We start from the raw sequence: 23552 nt of genomic DNA on the forward strand, positions 1-23552 counted from the left end.
TAGGCTCCCCCCTTCACCAAGTCCCCCCCACATACCCCATTACAGTCACTGTCCATCAGCGTAGTAAGATGCTGCAGAATCCCTACTCGTCTTCTCTGTGTTGCACAGTTCTTCCGGTGCCCCCCCCCACATTACACATGCTAATCGTAATGCCCCCTTTCTTTTTCCCCACCCTTGTACCTCCCTTCCCACCCATCCTCCCCAGTCCCTTTCCCTTTGATAACTGTTAGTCTGTTCTTGGATTCTCTGAGTCTGCTCCTGTTTTGTTCCTTCAGTTTTTCTTTGTTCTTACACTCCACATATGAGTGAAATCATTTGGTATTTGTCTCTCTCTGCCTGGCTTATTTCACTGAGCCTCATACCCTCTAGCTCCATCCATGTTGTTGCAAATGGTAGGATTTGTTTTCTTCTTATGGCTGAATAATATTCCATTGTGTATATGTACCACATCTTCTTTATCCATTCACCTACTGATGGACACTTAGGTTGCTTCCATTTCTTGGCTATTGTAAATAGTGCTGCAATAAACATAGGGGTGCACCTGTCTTTTTCAAACTGGGCTGCTGCATTCTTAGGGTAAATTCCCAGAAGTGGAATTCCTGGGTCAAATGGTATTTCTATTTTGAGCATTTTGAGGAATCTCCATACTGCTTTCCACAATGGTTGAACTAATTTACATTCCCACCAGCAGTGTAGGAGGGTTCCCCTTTCTCCACAGCCTTGCCAACATTTGTTGTTGTTTGTCTTTTGGTTGGTAGGGATCCTTACTGGTGTGAGGTGATAACTCATTGTGGTTTTAATTTGCATTTCTCTGAGTATAAAAGGCTTTTAACAAAACACTGCAGTCCTCTGTCCCCAGGCCTTCCCACCACAACTCCCCACAACCCAGAGGTAATAATTTTCAACTATTTTAGCTATTTCTTGTGATACTTAGCAAAATTGAATAAATATCACAATTTAATTTTTAACTTTTAGACATTACTGATTTTCTATTATTGAAAAAAGATTTGTCTCTTTTATTTCTTAATTTTAATTATTGGACATTACATTTTTAATTAGATTCTTAATCTTGATTTTTTGACATTATTTATTAATTTCTTATTGAAGATAAAGATTTGTCCCCGTTTCTCCTCATTCCTTCCAATATAGTTATATCAGATTTTTAGTTAAATTAATACTCCTTGCTTTTAATGTATTAAAATTATGTAAATATTATTTGCAGCTGAGCCATGCCATATACTGCAGTTCTATTTTTTCTTGTATACCTTTCTGCTTTCCCTTGACAGGGTCGTTGCCCTATTTTATTTTCTAGTTCCTTATGTTTGCATTATAAATTCATCTCTAAACTTCTGTGCAGGTGTACGTCAGGTCATCTGTCTGGGCTGTCTGTCTAGACTGACTGGTTGAGCGTTAGGGCTGCCATACAGTTGTTCTGGAAAAGCTATTTGAAGACTTCCATTGCTTTTATTTTATGTTGGATCTTTGGTTTCCTGAATCCTATGTCTTGTTCTGCATATTTGTAGAGCATATCATGGAGTAGTTTCCTAAGAAAAGATATATAGAATATAACTTTTTTTTAACCATTGAATGTCTGAAGATATTTTTATTCTACTCTCACACTATTGACAGTTTGGCTCACTAGTGAATCTGGGAATTTTAAAGGCATTGATATATTATGTATGGTCCAGCTTCTAGTGTTGCTGTTGATAAATCCAGTACCATTCTGATACCTGCTCCTTTATATTAGATGTATACTCTCTTTTTCTCTAGAGGATTTAAAAAGTTCTCCTTATTCCTGGCATTTCTCAGTGTCATGATTCATCGGGCAGGGCACTGTTTAATCTGAGAACTCATGGTCAGTTCTGGAAAATTTTTCTTCTTTTATTTCTTTGGTATATCTCTCCCCTTTGTTTTCTTGTTTTTCTCCTAGTCAGGTGTTGAAACTTCTGGATTAATCCTCTAACTTTTGTTTCTTTCTCCTATTTCCCATCTCTGTCATTGTGTTCAGCTTCCCAGGAAATTTTTTGAACCTTATCTTAAAGTACTTGTATTGCATTTTTTACTTCTGCTCCTATATTTTAAATTTCCAAACACTGTATTCTCTGAACATTCCTTTTAATAGCTCTCCTATTCTGGTTTTATAACTACAGTGTTGTACCTAGTATTATCTTTGAGATAAGTTTTCTTCTGTTTCCTATGCTGTCTCTGTTGTCTTTGAATTCTTTTATTGTCATGTGTGTATATGTGTGTTTTGGTCTCTGTTGTTCACCTGAAGAGTCTTCCTTAGATGCCTGCCAATCTTTGGCTGGCCATTTGAATTTAAGTGAAGCACTGAATTGGAGGCTTTATGTGGATGTGCATGGCCTGTGATTCATTGGGCCTCATTTTAGAGTTGTGTTGAGGGAGGGTAGGACTTTTCTTTTGGGCTAATAATTTCTTTAGATGGAACCCCTTCAATCCTCTGACAGGGTATGTAAGTGCAGTGTTCTAAGCTCTGAGAGTCTCACTATTTCCTACTATTTCACTATTTCAGACTTTCACTTAATTCTTTTGTGCCAGTACAGCACCTCCACACCCGGTCCTCCTGTGTGTCTGGAGTCCCTAAGCCCACAGTCCGTCTGGTTCAAACCTTCTGTGTAGAATAAACTGCTTGACTGCTGCTGGAGTTGGAGGGGCAGTCACCTGGCTTCCCAGGCCAGGCTGGTGGACCTGAGTGACTTTGTACGGACTTTTTACCCATTCGTCTATTTAATAGAACCTCTGTAATGGAGTTCAGAAGCACCTCGTGGCCCCAATTCATGAGCGTATCTGGCTCCTGCAGTGTGGATCGGCTTGTTTCTTACTGGCACCCCTATCTGTGAGCAGTTAGGTTTCAGCTTTTCTTACTCCTGTCAAGCCAGGTTCCACCATCCATTTGCTTTCTATTATACTGAATGTCAGTATGTTCTTGTATTCTTGCATGTGTTTATAACCTTTTTTTTTTTTTTTTTTTTTACACTCTTGGACTTTAATTTCAGAAAAATTAAAACATATGTTCAGTTCACACAAAAACCTATATGCAAATGTTACCTGCAGCTTTATTCACATAACCAAAACCTGAAAACCAGTTTCTTCCAACAGGTGAATGGTTAAACTGTGGTACATCCAAAATACTGAATAATATAAAGGAATGAACTGTTGATACAACCCTGCATGACTCTCCAGAGGATTATGCTGAGTGAATAAAGCCAATCCCAAAAGTTATATACTATATGATTCTATTTGTATGACATTCTTTTTTTTTTTTTTTTTTTAAATAATTATTTTTTATTGAAGGGTAGTTGACGCACAGTATTACATTACATTAGTTTCAAGTGTACAACACAGTGGTAGAACATTTATATACATAATTCTAGGTTCCAGCTATCACCCTACCAAGCTGTTACAATATCTTGACTATATTCCTTATGCTATACATTACATCCCGGTTACTTATTTATTTTACCATTGGAAGTCTGTCCATTTTTTTTTTTTTTTTTTTTTTTTGTGAGGGCATCTCTCATATTTATTGATCAAATGGTTGTTAACGACAATAAAATTCTGTATAGGGGAGTCAATGCTCAATGCACAATCATTAATACACCCCAAGCCTAATTTTCGTCAGTCTCCAATCTTCTGAGGCATAACAAACAAGTTCTTACATGGAGAACAAATTCTTACATAATGAATAAGTTACATAGTGAACAGTACAAGGGCAGTCATCACAGAAACTTTCGGTTTTGCTCATGCATTATGAACTATAAACAGTTCAAATATGAATACTCATTTGGTTTTTATACTTGATTTATATGTGGATACCACATTTCTCTCTTTATTATTATTATTTTTAATAAAATGCTGAAGTGGTAGGTAGATACAAGATAAAGGTAGAAAACATAGTTTAGTGCTGTAAGAGAGCAAATGTAGATGATCAGGTGTGTGCCTGTAGACTATGTGTTAATCCAAGCAGGACAAGGGCAATAAAATATCCATGTATGCAGAAGATTTCTCTCAGAACGGGGGGGTGAGGTTCTAAGCCTCACCTCTGTTGATCCCCAATTTCTCACCTGATGGCCCCCCTGCGACTGTGCCTGTCTTAGGTTGTTCCTCCCTTGAGGAATCTTACCCGTCTCTGGCTAACCAGTCATCTTCCGGGGCCATACAGGGAAAGGTGAAGTTGGTAAGTGAGAGGGAAGCCTTATTGCTTGAAAGGGTTAGCTTTTTACTTCTTTGCATATTTATGCCCTGTGGCTTCTATGCCCAGCATTTGTCTTGAGGTATCTTTACCACTTGGAAGATTTATGATACTCGGTAAATTTGATATGAGGCACGAATTCTATTTAAGGGTTGTAATTAGGAAGGAAGAAGAAAAGCTATAGAAGTAGCAGGCGGAAGAAAACATGGGAAGATTGATTATTTCTTTGACATATCTTCTTGTAGAGTAACTTCAGCATGTATAGGTTTTAAGCTACTACTTAAATTGCGCACACACATTAGCATAATAGGAGTATAGTTACATAACCAAAGCGTATCTGTAATTACCAGCCATCTCCAGTGAAACCAAGAAAACCAGTTAGGCACCTTAGGCATTTGTGAAAACTTATCTATGATATGGTGGATATTGTCCAACTGAACTTGAAGAGTCTGAGAGAAATCAGACAAATTAAAACAACCCATTCCTGGGGACTGTTCACATGCCATATGTTCTTTTAACAGTAAATAGTCTGTAGTTGTAAGACTTTGGAGCGCTACAATTTGCACTTCTCCAAATTCTTGGTTGAGTTCCAACAGTATAGATCCAGTCAAATTTATTGTTTTACTGTATGCACAGGTCAGCTTAGATATCTCCTTCCTCATTCCCATGGCAAGTCCAGGAACTGGTGGGATGAGTGCATCTACAGCTGTAGCAGTGCGTGGATCTTTGTTGGGGTTTTTTGATGATCAACTTCTGGCATGAGTCTTCTAGAGAGTGCAGATGTTGGAAGTTCTTTTTCATATCGTATCTTAGTTCATTTTCGGGGTAGCCCAATTAGGCTTTGATCCTCTGTATAAACACAAACAGACCCTTTGCCTACACTTTTATATGCCCTTTATACCCTTGTGTAGAACTCGTTGGAGGTTACCACACAGGAACTGCCCTTTTTTTTTTTTTTTTGCTTTGTTTTTGGTATCACTAATCTACACTTACATGACGAATATTATGTTTACTAGGCTCTCCCCTATATCAGGTCTCCCCTATAAACCCCTTTACAGTCACTGTCCATCAGCATAGCAAAATGTTGTAGAATCACTACTTGCCTTCTCTGTGTTGTACAGCCCTCCCTTTTCTCCTACCCCCCCATGCATGTTAATCTTAATACCCCCCTACTTCTCCCCCCCTTATCCCTCCCTACCCACCCATCCTCCCCAGTCCCTTTCCCTTTGGTACCTGTTAGTCCATTCTTGAGTTCTGTGATTCTGCTGCTGTTTTGTTCCTTCAGTTTTTCCTTTGTTCTTATATTCCACAGATAAGTGAAATCATTTGGTATTTCTCTTTCTCTGCTTGGCTTGTTTCACTGAGCATAATACCCTCCAGCTCCATCCATGTTGCTGCAAATGATTGGATTTGCCCTTTTCTTATGGCTGAGTAGTATTCCATTGTGTATATGTACCACATCTTCTTTATCCATTCATCTATTGATGGACATTTAGGTTGCTTCCAATTCTTGGCTATTGTAAATAGTGCTGCGATAAACATAGGGGTGCATCTGTCTTTCTCAAACTTGATTGCTGTGTTTTTAGGGTAAATTCCTAGGAGTGGAATTCCTGGGTCAAATGGTAAGTCTGTTTTGAGCATTTTGATGTACCTCCATACTGCTTTCCACAATGGTTGAACTAACTTACATTCCCACCAGCAGTAGAGGAGGGTTCCCCTTTCTCCACAGCCTCACCAACATTTGTTGTTGTTTGTCTTTTGGATGGCAGCCATCCTTACTGGTGTGAGGTGATACCTCATTGTAGTTTTAATTTGCATTTCTCTGATAATTAGCGATGTGGAGCATCTTTTCATGTGTCTGTTGGCCATCTGTATTTCTTTTTTGGAGAACTGTCTGTTCAGTTCCTCTGCCCATTTTTTAATTGGGTTATTTGTTTTTTGTTTGTTGAGGCGTGTGAGCTCTTTATATATTCTGGACGTCAAGCCTTTATCGGATGTGTCATTTTCAAATATATTCTCCCATACTGTAGGGATCCTTCTTGTTCTATTGATGGTGTCTTTTGCTGTACAGAAGCTTTTCAGCTTAATATAGTCCCACTTACTCATTTTTGCTGTTGTTTTCCTTGCCCGGGGAGATATGTTCAAGAAGAGGTCACTCATGTTTATGTCTAAGAGGTTTTTCCCTATGTTTTCTTCCAAGAGTTTAATGGTTTCATGGCTTACATTCAGGTCTTTGATCCATTTTGAGTTTACTTTTGTATATGGGGTTAGACAATGGTCCAGTTTCATTCTCCTACATGTAGCTGTCCAGTTTTGCCAGCACCACCTGTTGAAGAGACTATCATTTCGCCATTGTATGTCCATGGCTCCTTTATCAAATATTAATTGACCATATATGTCTGGGTTAATGTCTGCATTCTCTAGTCTGTTCCATTGGTCTGTGGCTCTGCTCTTGTGCCAGTACCAAATTGTCTTGATTACTATGGCTTTATAGTAGAGCTTGAAGTTGGGGAGTGAGATCCCCGCTACTTTATTCTTCTTTCTCAGGATTGCTTTGGCTATTCGGGGTCTTTGGTGTTTCCATATGAATTTTTGAATTATTTGTTCCAGTTCATTGAAGAATGTTGCTGGTAGTTTCATAGGGATTGCATCAAATCTGTATATTGCTTTGGGCAGGATGGCCATTTTGACGATATTAATTCTTCCTAGCCACGAGCATGGGATGAGTTTCCATCTGTTAGTGTCCCCTTTAATTTCTCTTAAGAGTGACTTGTAGTTTTCAGAGTATAGGTCTTTCACTTCTTTGGTTAGGTTTATTCCTAGGTATTTTATTTTTTTTGATGCAATTGTGAATGGAGTTGTTTTCCTGATTTCTCTTTCTGTTGGTTCATTGTTAGTATATAGGAAAGCCACAGATTTCTGTGTGTTGATTTTGTATCCTGCAACTTTGCTGTATTCCGATATCAGTTCTAGTAGTTTTGGGGTGGAGTCTTTAGGGTTTTTTATGTACAGTATCATGTCATCTGCAAATAGTGACAGTTTAACTTCTTCTTTACCAATCTGGATTCCTTGTATTTCTTTATTTTGTCTGATTGCCGTGGCTAGGACCTCCAGTACTATGTTAAATAACAGTGGAGAGAGTGGGCATCCCTGTCTAGTTCCCGATCTCAGAGGAAATGCTTTCAGCTTCTCGCTGTTCAATATAATGTTGGCTGTGGGTTTATCATAGATGGCCTTTATTATGTTGAGGTACTTGCCCTCTATTCCCATTTTGCTGAGAGTTTTTAACATGAATGGATGTTGAACTTTGTCAAATGCTTTTTCAGCATCTATGGAGATGATCATGTGGTTTTTGTCTTTCTTTTTGTTGATGTGGTGGATGATGTAAATGGACTTTCGAATGTTGTACCATCGTTGCATCCCTGGGATGAATCCCACTTGGTCATGGTGTATGATCCTTTTGATGTATTTTTGAATTCGGTTTGCTAATATTTTGTTGAGTATTTTTTGCATCTACGTTCATCAGGGATATTGGTCTGTAGTTTTCTTTTTTGGTGGGGTCTTTGCCTGGTTTTGGTATTAGGGTGATGTTAGCTTCATAGAATGAGTTTGGGAGTATCCCCTCCTCCTCTATTTTCTGGAAAACTCTAAGGAGAATGGGTATTATGTCTTCCCTGTATATCTGATAAAATTCCGAGGTAAATCCATCTGGCCCGGGGGTTTTGTTCTTTGGTAGTTTTTTGATTACCACTTCAATTTCGTTGCTGGTAATTGGTCTGTTTAGATTTTCTGTTTCTTCCTGGGTCAATCTTGGAAGGTTATATTTTTCTAGGAAGTTGTCCATTTCTCCTAGGTTTCCCAGCTTGTTAGCATATAGGTTTTCATAGTATTCTCCAATAATTCTTTGTATTTCTGTGGGGTCCGTCGTGATTTTTCCTTTCTCGTTTCTGATACTGTTGATTTGTGTTGACTCTCTTTTCTTCTTAATAAGTCTGGCTAGAGGCTTATCTATTTTGTTTATTTTCTCGAAGAACCAGCTCTTGGTTTCATTGATTTTTGCTATTGTTTTATTCTTCTCAATTTTATTTATTTCTTCTCTGATCTTTATTATGTCCCTCCTTCTGCTGACCGTAGGCCTCATCTGTTCTTCTTTTTCCAATTTTGATAATTGTGACATTAGACCATTCATTTGGGATTGCTCTTCCTTTTTTAAATATGCTTGGATTGCTATATACTTTCCTCTTAAGACTGCTTTTGCTGTGTCCCACAGTAGTTGGGGCTTAGTGTTGTTGTTGTCATTTGTTTCCATATATTGCTGGATCTCCATTTTGATTTGGTCATTGATCCATTGATTATTTAGGAGCGTGTTGTTAAGCCTCCATGTGTTTGTGAGCCTCTTTGCTTTCTTTGTACAGTTTATTTCTAGTTTTATGCCTTTGTGGTCTGAAAAGTTGGTTGGTAGGATTTCAATCTTTTGGAATTTTCTGAGGCTCTTTTTGTGGCCTAGTATGTGGTCTATTCTGGAGAATGTTCCATGTGCACTTGAGAAGAATGTATATCCCGCTGCTTTTGGATGTAGAGTTCTATAGATGTCTATTAGGTCCATCTGCTCTACTGTGTTGTTCAGTGCTTCCGTGTCCTTACTTATTTTCTGCCCAGTGGATCTATCCTTTGGGGTGAGTGGTGTGTTGAAGTCTCCTAGAATGAATGCATTGCAGTCTATTTCCCCCTTTATTTCTGTTAGTATTTGTTTCACATATGCTGGTGCTCCTGTGTTGGGTGCATATATATTTAGAATGGTTATATCCTCTTGTTTGACTGAGCCCTTTATCATTATGTAGTGTCCTTCTTTATCTCTTGTTACTTTCTTTGTTTTGAAGTCTATTTTGTCTGATATTAGTACTGCAACCCCTGCTTTCTTCTCACTGTTGTTTGCTTGAAATATGTTTTTCCATCCCTTGACTTTTAGTCTGTACATGTCTTTGGGTTTGAGGTGAGTTTCTTGTAAGCAGCATATAGATGGGTCTTGCTTTTTTATCCATTCTGTTACTCTGTGTCTTTTGATTGGTGCATTCAACCCATTAACATTTAGGGTGACTATTGAAAGATATGTACTTATTGCCATTGCAGGCTTTAAATTCGTGGTTACCAAAGGTTCAAGGTTAGCCTCTTTAGTATCTTACTGCCTAACTTAGCTCGCTTATTGAGCTGTTATATACACTGTCTGGAGATTCTTTTCTTCTCTCCCTTCTTATTCCTCCTCCTCGATTCTTCATATGTTGGGTGTTTTGTGCTGTGCTCTTTCTAGGAGTGCTCCCATCTAGAGCAGTCCCTGTAAGATGTTCTGTAGAGGTGGTTTGTGGAAAGCAAATTCCCTCAGCTTTTGTTTGTCTGGGAATTGTTTAATCCCACCGTCATATTTGAATGATAGTCGTGCTGGATACAGTATCCTTGGTTCAAGGCCCTTCTGTTTCATTGTATTAAATATATCATGCCATTCTCTTCTGGCCTGTAGGGTTTCTGTTGAGAAATCTGACGTTAGCCTGATGGGTTTCCCTTTATAGGTGACCTTTTTCTCTCTAGCTGCCTTTAACACTCTTTCCTTGTCCTTGATCTTTGCCATTTTAATTATTATGTGTCTTGGTGTTGCCCTTCTTGGATCCTTTCTGTTGGGGGTTCTGTGTATTTCCATGGTCTGTTCGATTACTTCCTCCCCCAGTGTGGGGAAGTTTTCAGCAATTATTTCTTCTAAGATACTTTCCATCTCTTTTCCTCTCTCTTCTTCTTCTGGGACCCCTATAATACGGATATTGTTCCTTTTGGATTGGTCACACAGTTCTCTTAATATTGTTTCATTCCTGGGGATTCTTTTGTCTCTCTCTATGTCAGCTTCTATGCGTTCCTGTTCTCTGATTTCAATTCCATCAATGGCCTCTTGCATTCTATCCATTCTGCTTATAAACCCTTCCAGAGTTTGTTTCATTTCTGCGATCTCCTTTCTGGCATCTGTGATCTCTTTCCGGACTTCATCCCATCTCTCTTGAGTATTTCTCTGCATCTCTGTCAGCATGTTTATGATTCTTATTTTGAATTCTTTTTCAGGAAGACTCGTTAGGTCTGTCTCCTTCTCTGGTGTTGTCTCTGTGATCTTTGTCTGCCTGTAGCTTTGCCTTTTCATGGTGATAGGAATAGTTTGCAGAGCTGGGACGAGTGACGGCTGGAAGAACTTCCCTTCTTGTTGGTTTGTGGCCCTCCTCTCGTGGGAGAACAGCGGCCTCTAGTGGCTTGTGCTGCGCAGTTGCGCGCAGACAGGGCTTCTGCTTCCTGCCCGGCTGCTATGGAGTTAATCTCCGCTGTTGCTGTGGGCGTGGCCTGGCTCAGGCAGCTACTCCAAAATGGTGGAGTCGTGTTGGAGCAGGAGCTGCTGGGAGGCTATTTATCTCCGTAAGGGGCCTCCCTGCTCCCTGCAGCCCAGGGGTTAGGGTGCCCAGAGATCCCCGGATTCCCTACCTCTGGATTAAGTGTCCCGCCCTGCCCCTTTAAGACTTCCAAAAAGCACCCGCCAAAACAAAACAACGACCACCAAAAAAAAAAAAAAGAAAAAAAAAATTTTTTTTTATTTAAAAAAAAAAAAGTTTTTAATTAAGAAAAAAAAAAAAAAAAGGTGGTTGTTCGTTTTTCTTTATTCTCCGGTGCCAGCCTCAGGCCTCTGCTCACCGGTCTTTCTGCCCTGTTTCCCTAGTATTGGGGTCCCTATCCCTTTAAGACTTCCAAAAAGCGCTCGCCAAAACAAAACAGCAAAAAAGCAAAAAAAAAAATGGTCGCGCGCTTTTCTTATGTCCTCTGTCGCCCAGCCTCCAGTGCCTGCTCACTGTTCTTGCTGCCCTGTTTTCCTAGTATCCAGGGCCCTGCACTCTGGCCCGGATGGCTGGGGCTGGGTGTTCGGCAGCCCTGGGCTCCGTCTCCCTCCCGCTCTGCCTGCTCTTCTCCCGCCGGGAGCTGGGGGGAGGGGCGCTCGGCTCCCACGAGGCCGGGGCTTGTATCTTACCCCCTTCGCGAGGCGCTGGGTTCTCTCAGGTGCGGATGTGGTCTGGATATTGTCCTGTGTCCTCTGGTCTTTATTCTAGGAAGGGTTGTCTTTGTTATATTTTCATAGATATATGTGGTTTTGGGAGGAGATTTCCGCTGCTCTACTCACGCCGCCATCTTCCGCCCCTCCTGTTTATAACTTTTTTTAAACTATAACTTTAAACTGACTTCAGAAAGGAATGGAAATGAATGTGAGCTCGATGTGCTATGTTTGGCTGGACGTGGCTGGTGGTAACTCTTCAGGAACAGTCCAGAACCTGGGTGATTGTCAGTATGGCAAACCTTTCCTTTTCACTTCCCATTGGTTTTAGCACTCTGGCATCTCCCTCGGCCCATTGGTCCTGGCCTCCCAGGTCATCGGAGACCCCCTGAAGACCAGGTTGAGTGATCTAGTCTCATGCTCATTGTGGAACTGTGCAGCACTCGGGATTGAGCAGCATTTCCTCCACTTGGAGCACCTCCCTCCTTTGCTTTCCGAGACACGTGGTGCCCGGTTTTCCATCTGTGCCTCCGGTGACTTTTGCAAGGTGCCGCCCCTTCCTCTCACCCCAGTGAAGGTGCTCCTGAGGGTCCCTCATTCGTCTCTTTTCTCTGCACTTTACTCTTCGCTCTGTTATCTGTAACCAGGTGAGTCACAAATCTGGTGTCTAGTTCTGCCCATTCCCACCTTTCCCATCAGAGCCTTCCTGCACCCATCAGAACTTCCTGCAGCAGTTCCGTGTTATTGACTGCGTAAGTGACTGGCTCTCGGCCAGTGGGTGCCTTCTGTCCATGCACCCTGCCCCCACAATGGGGAGAATGGTGGTACCAAGAGTATAAGCAGGTCAGGAGGAAAAGATGGTTTTGACAAGAGTGTGGGTTTGGGATGGGTGTGATGAGTTTCCTGTTCTCATGTCAGCCTCAGAAATATGGCCAAGCTTCTGGGGTGACTACCGAGGAAGTATAGTTTATGAGCAAAAAAAATACAGTCTTAGGTGACTGAATGTAGGGTGAAACTTTGAGGGTCTGCCTACATAGGGGGGACTATAGCTGAGAAAGACCCAGGCAGCCCCTAATTCAACCTTAAGTTTTGGGTTTTCAGAGTTTCTGGGTCTCTGAATTCTGGCTGGCAGGAACCAGTGAGGTGGCTGCTGGGAGTAATATTCTACTCCTGGAGGATGTTAACTTGTTGATAAGAAAACCAAACAAGTGTTTTGTTTATTGCCTGGTTGTATTAGTTCAGGATCCAGCTGTCACAGGTTGCTGAGATCCAGGGCCTAGTTGGCAGTGTCCCACAGGGTGAGAGGGGCGTGTGGTCATGGGGGAGCAGAAGAAAAGGGTGGGGGCTGGTGCTAGAGGTGAGCTTGCTGGCTCCCCAGTGTTGCCCAGCCCAGGCCCCCTGGGTGGTGGTACCGTTGAGCCAGCTGGCAGACCGCACTCTCCACTTTACGGATGGCAGACTGGGACTCGGTGCTCAAAAGCAGGCTTTGTAGTCACAGTGTTAGAAGCCAGGCTCCAGCCCTCCAGCCCGTGCCCAGCTGCTGCCTCCTGGAGCTTCTCTGGTCTGCTCACCACTGCCATGTGCATTGCCAGCTGTGAGCACCATCCCTGGGTGAAACCTCTGGGGTCCAGGCACCGTCAGCACGGTGGGGGCCGGCTGGGGAGGAGTGGTGCTCAGTCCCGGGCTGCTCTGGGGCCAGCTGCCACCCCTGTCCCAGAAGCCCCTGGGTGTGGCAGGGTGGGGGGTTGTCCACATATCCACAAGGCACGGGGAAATCAACCTGGGACAGCTAATCGCCTATCCAAACATTGTTGGTAATCTGCATCTCTAAAATAAACCCTTGAAAGATGGAAAGATGTTAGTAATTTCTGGCCATATGTGCCTCCTCCTTACTCTCCCCACCTCGAAAAAGAAAGTGAGCCAAATGGCAAGAAATAAAGAGTCTAATGCACAACACATTTCCATCATTTGATTTCCTCTTTCCCCTTGCTGTCCCCCACCTATGTAAACGAAATTCCTTTACACGGTCATGGCAAAGGAACATTGATTTTTGATTTGAGTTGTGATTAAAAGCAACACAATCAAAAGAGTGAAATAGTTTCCACTGAAGCAGTATCATTTGAAGCGCGGTCATGGTATAGGAGGAAGGAGTGTGGTCTGGGGGTTAGGCATGGGTCTAATTCTGATTTTCTCTCTCCCAAACCGTGGCCTCATGTTGTCATGACTTAACCCAAGTCCTTCCCCTTGATTGTAATAAATAATAACGATGTCTTCTTAGTATGATTACTGTGAGCCTTAGATAAGGAACCATGCATTAAGCACCTAACCTGGGCTCATGTACAGAACCTAGCACTTGAAAAATGATTGCTCATGGCTCTGCAAGAAAAGAGGGTGCCTGCCCACCTTGTCAGCTGAGGCAGGCATGCGTCCTGGTGATGTAAGGGACAGCCCCTCGAGCAACGCTTGGTTCCAGCCTTACGTAGCTTGGGAGTCATTGAATACTGAGGGGCCACTGCACAGAGGGCCTTGTGAAGCAGAAGTGTTCCTACTGCCTTTGCCTCACTGCAGCACCGTTTGCTGCCTCTCTCAGGGGTTTCTCCCAGTCCCCTTTGCTCTGTTTTGCAGAGGGGAGGCAGGGATGGGGACCTGACTTTCCCTAGGCCTGGCAACAAGTCTCCTTTTGCTGGTCCCTCACTCAACCTCAGGGAGACCTTTTCTCATCCAGCGAGCCACGGACTGGGACAGCTAAAGTCTTTTCCTAAGTGAACTACCGGCTACAAGGTTTGCAAGCCAACCAGGGAAGCTGCAGCGTGGCCGCCTGTTCGGCAGGGGAGGTCCTGGAGGGGTGGTCTCTGCTGCTTTCTGTGGGCGGCCCCTTCCACCTGCTGGTCCCCATTACACTGTCCAGTGTTTGCAGCATGATCAGAGAGTTTAAAGAAAGGAACTCACTGGGAAGCTGTTCTCAGCTCCCTCCCCCGTGCGCAGGAAGCCTGGCCCAGCTGAGACGTCAGCGTTAACCCTGGGGGAGAGCATTGTGCTGCTTAGTGCCCAGCTCCTGAACCCCCCACCACCCCTGGGAGTGAGGCATTTCTTAAGAGGGGCCAGGCCCGGGGGATTGTCGGGGTTAAGTAGGCTGCCAGAGCTGGAGCTCTGTAAGAACAAGAAGCAGTGGGAGCATGTTTAATTTACTGACACATTCATTAAAGATTTGTTCCTAGGCTTTTTTCCCCTCCTCCTTATTCTTAGGTTGGCCAAGGGTGTGTTTTCTAATCAACTTAATATTAAATACGAAAGCCTCACAAACACAGTTTCCCTGTGGTCAGAGTGAGCTCTTCTAACCAAGTGATTTCTGTTTCCTAAGCCAAGTCATTCTGACATGTTGGTGGGACTGGGAAGAGGCTGAGCACCTCCCTTTGTTCTCCCAGGCCATTAAGTCAGGACTCTAAATTTTGGGTTCATTATAAAGGGTTTTGCAACTGTAGAGTTAGTATGGACAGCACGGTGATGAAAGTGCACATTCAGACAGGCGTTTACGATTAGGACTGTGACTTTGGGCAAGCAAACTTAACCCCCTGTGCCTCACGGACTTGTTAGGTCTAATTGAGAAAATCCACAGAAAATACTTAGCCCACTTCCTGGCATGCCTTACGCTTTCATAATCGTTAGCTCTTGTTTCTTAGTTCAGACTCAAGCCTTCCCTCCTGGAGTGTGGGCAGAAGCTTTGAGCTTGGTAGTTTTGAGTTCAGAAGGATTCTGGACATGTAGAGTTCACCTAGACTAGCATCTAGAAAATGATTTGACACTCCTTTGGACAGTATCTGGGGATGGCCAGTCTTGGAGGGGAATTGGTTGTAATGGCGGTGTGTTTTTAGCACACTTACACTGACTGAATGCCTACACATGGACTTATCTTTACCAGCAGACCCTGCGTAGCCATAAGTCTTGTACGTGGTCCACACACTGACATTAAAAAGGTGATAACTCAGGGTCTGGGCTTCCCTCTCTGCAGGGAGCTGTGTGGAGAGCAGCAGAAGCCCCCGTTAGGTCTGAGGACATCCTCACCTGGATTCATCTGTCAGGACTTTCCCAGGACTTCACAGGCTAATATGTCTGGAGGTCAACAGAGTTTGGTCTGGGTGGGTCCACACCGTGGACAGAGCATTTGTGGCCCTCCTTAGTGGTGGATTCGTGGTGCAGAACATTAGCAGCTCCTGCTGCCAGAGCTCCCGGAGGCATGAGGCAGGGACTCTGATTCATCGGTGCTGATGTTGGACACTGACGTATGATGCTGTCAAGCGTGACCATTTGAAGTGCCTGTTCACTTCCCCTTGCCAGGTGGGCACATGGAGATTTTGTCTGTCTTGTTTACAGCACCCAACTGCCCAGGAGTTTTAGGTCCTTTGGATATTAAAAAAGCTAAACCAGTAAGTTTCTGTTTTTAAAAGGGAACTCAGGGTTACGTTTTTTTCTCTGGATGCTGAGGTCTCTAGCATTAGATTATGCATTCTATTAGAGTACAGATTCGTCTCTTTCAAAGCACAGTATGACATTCAGAGTTGCTGCAGTAAAGAGACATGGAAGGAAAAAAAAGGAGAAAATAGCTACTTACTGCAAAAAAAAAAAATTAAAAGAATAAAAAAGATACTTGGTTCGGTTTTGCAAATTAATTTGAGATCCTCAGGGCACTCTTTGGTGACTGTCAGAGATATCCTTAGACCTCACCAAAGCAGGGGGCAGAAGCAGGATGGAAAGGCTGACCTAGACCTTGGTATGACCTTGACCCATCCGTACAACCACCTCTTCCTTCGACCTGCCCTCTGCCTCACCTTGCACCCTCCCTCCAGCGGGAAGCCCGGGTTATCTTCACGACGAAAAGCTGTGTTCTAAAATGCTCTCTCTCCCCTTGTCTCCCTTTCCCTCCCTGCCCTCACCCTCTCTAGCCCTGAGGATGAAAATAAAAGAAGTGAAGAAAGAAAACGGCGACAAAAAGATCATCCCCAAGAAGAAGAAGCCCCTGAAGCTGGGGCCCATCAAGAAGAAGGAGCTAAAGAAGCTCGTCCTGTACCTAAAGAATGGGGCCGACTGCCCCTGTCACCAGCTGGACGACCTGAGCCACCACTTCCTCATCATGGGCCGTAAGGTGAAGAGCCAGTACCTGCTGACGGCCATCCACAAGTGGGACAAGAAAAACAGGGAATTCAAAAACTTCATGAAGAAAATGAAAAATCACGAGTGTCCCACTTTCCAGTCGGTCTTTAAGTGATGGTCAGGGGCGGCTGGGGTGCAGGCGGGGCTGAGCCGACGTCCCTGGGAGCTGGCAGCTGGCACGCCCTGCCGCTGCCGGTAGGGGGCGCTGTAACCCGGTTGGCTTTGCTCTCCCAGCTCCCGCCCCCTCCCCTCCAGCCGCGCTCCAGAGCCCAGGTAGCCAATATTTAAAGCCGCTCGCCCAGGTAAGAGGAGCCCCATTTAGATTAGGAAGCCTTTTCAGTCTACTGTGTGGACCAGCATGTCACTAGTAAAAGGAGGTGCGGAACCGTTTTCAGCCAGAGATGTACTCACTAAAAAAGAAAATGTTGCCAGTTTAAGGAAAAGGGAATTGGGCAAAAACCAAGTTCTGAAAATTTCTTTGTGTCCTTAAAAATTGCTTATGGATCTGTCAGCTGATCTCTGCCTTTGAAACTAGAATATTCTAACCCCTGGTAAGAGGCCTTGCTTTCCGTTTCAGAGAATTTTTCTGTCCACCTGCTTTAGACAGAAACACACACACACACACACACACACACACACACACACACACACACACACACCACGTTTAGAACTTTTAAGATCAATTCCAGAAAGGTAGAGGTGCAGGGGGGAAAAGCCGCAAAGACAGTGTGTCACAGAACAAAGGGAGGTCATGCCTGCCCTGGCTTCCCCCGTGATTGTCCTTCCCTCTGAATCAGCTGGTTTCTGGTGCCCTGAGCAGTTGGCACCGGCCTCTGTGCTGGTCCACCCCCCAGATACGTGGAGGCTGCACTAGCCTGCCTGTGTGTGAGGAAGAGGCTGCACTGCGGCCACCGAACCAGTGGCAGGAGAGAGACAATGATTTTAAGACTGAGAAGGCAATGCTGAGTGGTTTTTGAAACACATAGCTCAAGAAACTAGAATATTCTAACTCCTCAAGAAGAAACAAAGAGGAAAAGATCTAGAACAGTCAGGCAAATTGCTAGTCAGGGTGAATTGTGATTGGGTGGAGAGCTGAGTGTTCTAATTTCCTCTGTTCACCTTTTTTTTTTAAAGAGAACAACAAAAACCCTGTTTGCTTTTCTAGGTTTTGAAAATCTACATTGAGTATTTGAAAGGTATGTTAAGACCAGGGTCTCCTGAAGCTTGATTCCTATAGGTCAAAGAAATTGAGAAGAGCCAACCTGTCTGTCCTCCTGCACTGAAAAAAAAATGTTTGTTTTCATTCCTGCAGAAGGAAAGTCAAGCCACAAGTGTCCCCTTCCAAGGAGAGAGTTTCAAAGGCAGCACAAGTCTGCAGATTTTCCTAAAGGCTCTAAGATAGTTCTCAAAGCCTTGTGTTTAGTAAGTGCTGAACTAAAGCCGTTCACTTAAGCAACTTTATTACCTCTTGTTCAGTGTATAGGAAGTCATTCTAAACAAGTAATGTTAATTTCTCCCCCAAGCCAGAGTCTTAATTCTCTGTAACATCTAGAGAACTTCTGCAGTCACCCCTCTGGGTGAATGTTTATACCCCCTCGGGAGACTGCAGTGAGGCTGGGAAGTGTTACCCTGTAGCCCTGACCTGACACAGAAACAGAGTGACATTCTGTTAATGTCTGAAGACTGCAGTCTGAAAATCAGCCTGTTGACTTTGTTCCCTGCCTGAGGGTTATCCTGATATAATGAACCTCTCATGATTAGTGATCCCATCATTTTAACATTTTTTTTTTTGTTATTTCTGACCTTTAATCACAAAGTTTGGGGGACCTTATGTGATTTGCCTGTAATTTTGGATAATTTTTTTTTGAAGTGTGTATATATATTAGTTAATTAGAAATAATTCTACTTTCCTGTTGTCACCTGAAATTCAGAGCAATTTCATGAATGTATGGATCTGAATCTTAGTTTTGGTTGATTAACTGAAGAGTTCAGTGATCATATGTCTCTTGTTCATTTTGACAGCTTGTCATGCAATAGGGCCCTCTGTCCAAGGCAGAGGCCTTAAGGAGAGGGCTTTATGTTGGATGTTAGCAGCTACCCCAGAAAGAATATGGAAGAATAGGTGGTCATGTTGCACCTTTCTGAGTGGGAATTGCCAGGTAGGAAGTGGCATTTTTAGAAAGAGCCCCAAATAAAATGGAAATGTGAGGTGTAGCTGAAGGTATTCCCCAACCTCAGAGTCTTAGGACTTTGAGTTTTGCTGGGGATTTGAGATGCCCACCAGCTTTGTCTGCATACATCAGCAATTTCAGGGTGCAGAGGGAGGCTATGGGCCTAGTGCTGCGTTTTTATCACAAATCTTTGTTTTTCTCAACAAAGGATGTAACCCAATCTATGTGCAGACTCATTGGCCTGGCCACTGGTTTTTCCAATAGGTCTCTGGTGTCTGTATGTGACTTGGCAATTATTGATAATGCAGAGGTCATATGTGCAGAGGTTTCAGATAATCATTCTGCGTAGAATCCTGTGAGGTCATTGGCAGAACTGAGCTCAACCTTTGAAGAATATCAGTAGTTATCTTGGAAGACAAAAAGAGAAGTGAGGATCCCAAGAACACTTTATTTTCAGGATATACTGTGTAACTCTTGGCACTTGCTGCTGGTGCATTACCCACCAGGACTCCCTAAGGCAGGATCCCATCTGAACACTGGTTGTCGCTTGGATCAGTAACACACAGAAACCCTTTTGCCCAAACCTAGAATCTGTGTTTCTCATCAGATTCCAAGTAACTAACTGCTCTGGTTGTAACTCCATAGATGCGGTGGGCTCAGACGATCTGTCTTAGAAACGCACCTTCCCTAACTCCCTGAATAATGTACTGGCCGTTGCAACCTCTCACCAGCAGGTACATAGGACACAGATGAAATTCCTGTTTCCTCTAGTTCCTTCCCATAGCCCTCCTTTCTTAAAGTCTACATCTTTTACAAAAGCTTTGAATACTGTGAAAATGTTTTACATTCCATTTGTGTTGTTTTTTTAACTGCATTTTACCAGATGTTTTGATGTTATCACTTATGTTAATAGTGATTCCCATATGTGTTCATTTTACTTTCATGCTTTTCCTGCCATGTATCAATATTCACTTGACTAAAATCACACAATTAATCAATGATAACATGCGTTGTTACTTTTTCCTCCACAACAATATACTGCTCCCTGTCTTCCACTGCACGCGCGCGCGCGCACACACACACACACACACACACACACACACATCCCTCTTGAGTTTGGATGTGTCCATGATGTTTTCTGGTCCCAGTTTAATAGCTTTCAAAAGATAACTGGATATGGGTGGGCTGGAGGAGCACCTGGGAGACACACAGGGCACTCTCCCCCGGCCCACATTTACCATCTGCTCTCGGGAATAACTTGCAGAAGCGTTTCTGCTGGCTGTGCATGTTTCAGATCAGAGAGGAGGTTAAATACTCGCTCTACAAGAATGTCTTTTTCAACCCTGCCTGAGTTTCTTTTCCACATTTTTGGTTTCAGATGCTCTTTCCCCTCCAGCTAATTTAATGTTGACATTACCAACCAAAATTTGAGAACTCTCTGGTATCTGGAGTCTTAGACCCACATGCGACCTTCGAGGAGACCAGGACCATCCCTCTAATTCACAGAGAAGCTCAGATATGAGATGGTTAGGGCTGCCCAAGAAGTCCAGGGCTCCCCGGTCAGTAGTGTCACTGGAACTAGAGCCCAGGGCTCCTGTTCCTGTTCATGTGGGACCACTGTCAGAATTACTGCTGAGCTCCCCTTTGGACCCAGCGCGTGCCACTGGTCATGTGGGACCACTGCTGAGCACAGGCTGTTTCAGATTAGGTAATATGCTTTTTGCCAAAGGAACTCCTGAATGTGACTTTTAATTCTGAAAGCAATTTCAGTGACAATTTCAGTTGTCATCACCTGATTTACAAGGCACCCCCAAACCTCAAACAACTGGCAGTTTTGCCTAGAAATGAGCAAATACTCCCAAGTCACCCCAAACCACACAGACATTTTTCAGGCATGGTATGAGGACTTGTGACAATTCCATTAACATCGTGCTCCTTTGAAGATTTTCTCATACTAGTGAACCTGACTGGTGAACTAGTAATATGCTAGCTCAGCCAAGGGGAAAATGGTGTCTCCTTTTATATCCCTGTGGTTAATGAGAAGGAAAATCTCCTTTAGGCTGGGTGTGGATGTCCTTGTCACCCCACTGAAGCCCTTCCACCATGACCCATAACTTCCAGTTGCTGTTTTTGCATTTTTTTTTTCCTAACAAATCAGCAAAAAGATGATGAGGTATGTACAAAGGCATCTTGGCTTCAGCTGCTGGAGTTGCCTTGGAGTTTGGGGTGCCCAAGGGTCAGGACTGCTTGTGACTGTGCCTGAGAGATGCTGACAGCACCATGACCCACAGCTGTGCCCTCTGTGGCACCTACTCCTCTCCAAGGAATTATACAGGCGCCCTCCCACCCAGGGGCAGAGAGATGAGGGCCACCACGTTATCCAGGGTAGGTTGGTCTGCCTTCTCCAATCGGTCCGGAAGAGCCACCAATTCACTTTCATTCCTGAGAAATGTGTGCCAATCATCTGACAGGATCAAAGGAAAAGGGAGGACCGTTCTTAAATGTTAGCACGTACCACAGAAGGGAGCTTGGTCACACGCAGTTTCTGCCTTCCACCCCTGCAAATTCAGATTCAGGTTTGCCAAAAAGGCTTCTGAACTTTGAAGTAGTGTTCTTGGCTTCCCAGAAGTCCACTGGGTTTTAGTTTGCAAAACTTCCTAGCAGGACATAAGCGGCTCAGGGATGTGAGGCAGATTGTCTTTGGTATCTCCTTTCCTCTCTCCACACACTTCATATTGCTGCCGCCCTTTCTGATGTTCTACGTATTGGTTAATAAAAGGGGTAAGTTAGCTGATACACGAGGGAGGAATGAGTCTAATGCTTTCCTTTATTGCTGGGCACATCACCTCTCTGAGGAGTGCTTCTCAAACTTGAATGCGGTACGAGTCACTTGGCGACCTGTTAAAGTGCAGCTTCTGATTGGGTATGTCTGAGGCAGGGTGGGACTCTGCGTTTCTGATTGGCTCCAGGGTGAGGGGCGGGGCTGACGCTGCCGGTCCGCAGAGCACACTTTGAGTAGTGAGGCTGGAAGGGATATGTGAGAAGGGCAGCCTGGGCTCGGTAGTGCCTTGCTCCCCACTGTGTTAATGCCCCCTCAGGGACCCCACATGAAGCCCATGTCCTCGGGACTCAGCATATCAACCATGCTTTGGGTCCGAAAGAAACCGTGGGAGAGTGGCAGTTAGATACGCATAGGGGGCGGTCAACGCTGTGAGTCCACAGTTAGACTTCACTTCTGTCCCAGGCCTTGAGGGCTGATACTTTCCGCTCAGACTCCCCTTACTCCGGAAAGTCAGATTCCTTCCTTTTATTTCTTTCCTCACTCAACCAAACTATTAGCAACCCAGCCCCCAGCCCTGGACCACCAGGGATCCTTGGAGTTAAACCAACTGGTGGTATTTACCTCGACAGCTAAAGTAATATTGGAATTTGACAACAGAATCAGGACTCTGCATGTTGCATTGCCCACATCTGGGCAGTTTCAAGCTCAGGGTTTGGGAGAGGCCAAGAAAAGGGGTGGTGGTGGTGGAAATCTCAAGTATTTGGGAGGGGAAATCCCACCCCTTTGATGAATCGAGGACAGCCTACCCTGCAGGCTGACTCACTGGGAGAACAGGAGTGAGGCATTTCTGTCAGCGCAGCCTCGGGAAGGCTGCTTTTTGAGGGTTTGGAGAAGACGGGTACCAGAACCAGCTCCAAATAGCCGAAAGCACCCGTGTCTGTATCCATCTGTTGACTATTTAGATAAGAAGGGCTGTACTTAATCACGGAGAGAGTTGTTTGCTTAAATAAAAGGAGGGAAAGTTGCATGTGTGTAAGCAGAGAAAGAGGAGGTGGGAGGAAGGAGAAAGGATCCAGCAGTTTCCACAGCTGAAACCCCGTGCGGTTTCAATTAGGATGACCTTCCCATCACCTGGGCTCCAGAACGGGTGGGGGGGGCTACGAGTCCTCATGGCCCTGTCCTGGGGACTTCAGCTAAGCTCTGCTGTGGGCAGCCGTGAGCTCCAAGCAATGCTCTTGCCCTTCCTCCTCTGCAAAGCCCGAGTCCTGGGCCCTGGAGCTGGAATAGTCCAGGAGGTCTGCTCATTGCTGGCTAGGTGGGATCCCGGGACAGGGCTTCTCTGAGATTCCCTGGATGTCAGGACTTAAATAAAGCATTCAAAACCCAGGACTGTATTAGATTTCTTTTAAAAAGAAAAAGTCTTATTTCACTCTGCTGATGAGCTTGGTACATGACCCCCATCTCTGTTAACCATTTTAATAATTCACACTCACTGTCACTATTTGTACCTGGGAATGGATTGAGGGTAGGAGGTGGTTTAAGGGCCTCTGTTTCTCTTTTTGCTATCTAGTTCTCTGGGGAGTTTTTACATCTCCGGGTAATTTTGCTTAGAAGATTAAGCCCATAATCTGAAGAATAATCTGGAGAATAAAGATGTCACATACCAAAATGTCACATGCCTGTTTCACAATGTGGCCCACAGACAGCCAGGGTGGGTTGCAGAGAAATAGCTGGATTCTTCCAGGGTCAGCACTCCCTCCTAAGGCTGGCAGCTGAGGCCACCGGAATCCAAATTTGGCTGCTTGTCTTAGCAGGTAACTCAGTGTGGATAAAACGAGAGTTCCTGTGGCCAGGATTCTCACTTGGCTGTGGTTGACTAGCTCACTGCACACCTGTGGGCACTGCATGGCTATTGACTCTATATAAAGAGCTCTGCCCAGTGCTCTGGGTGCGACACAGTGGCAGGGCTGCAAGGCTGCAGGAGAGCAGAGCAGAGGCTGGAGTGGTGGCAGCACCGAGGACAGAGGCCCAGAGGATGGCTGTGTGGGACGACTGTGTGGACAGAGAGGCCCAGAGGTAGAGACCAGCTTGCTGCATGCAGACTTGCTCTGAGTGAATGGGATTTTGGTGACCTGCCACCTGGAAATAAAGTTGGGTATAACCCTTTCA

At 44.3% G+C, this 23552-nt stretch overlaps 1 protein-coding gene across 1 annotated transcript in view; it reads left to right on the forward strand.

The window, feature by feature from the left end:
* Nucleotides 1-19605, forward strand: part of SFRP1 (secreted frizzled related protein 1) — a 53412-nt gene extending 33807 nt beyond the window's left edge. The window contains exon 3 of the mRNA XM_036877490.2: nt 16223-19605. Coding sequence (XP_036733385.1) covers nt 16223-16545 — 323 coding nt within the window. The 3' untranslated portion in view covers nt 16546-19605. The remainder of the gene's footprint in view (nt 1-16222) is intronic.
* The last annotated feature ends 3947 nt before the right edge of the window (nt 19606-23552 follow it).

The sequence above is a fragment of the Manis pentadactyla genome, chromosome 7 (genome assembly GCF_030020395.1).
Source record: "Manis pentadactyla isolate mManPen7 chromosome 7, mManPen7.hap1, whole genome shotgun sequence".
Lineage (NCBI taxonomy): Eukaryota > Metazoa > Chordata > Mammalia > Pholidota > Manidae > Manis > Manis pentadactyla.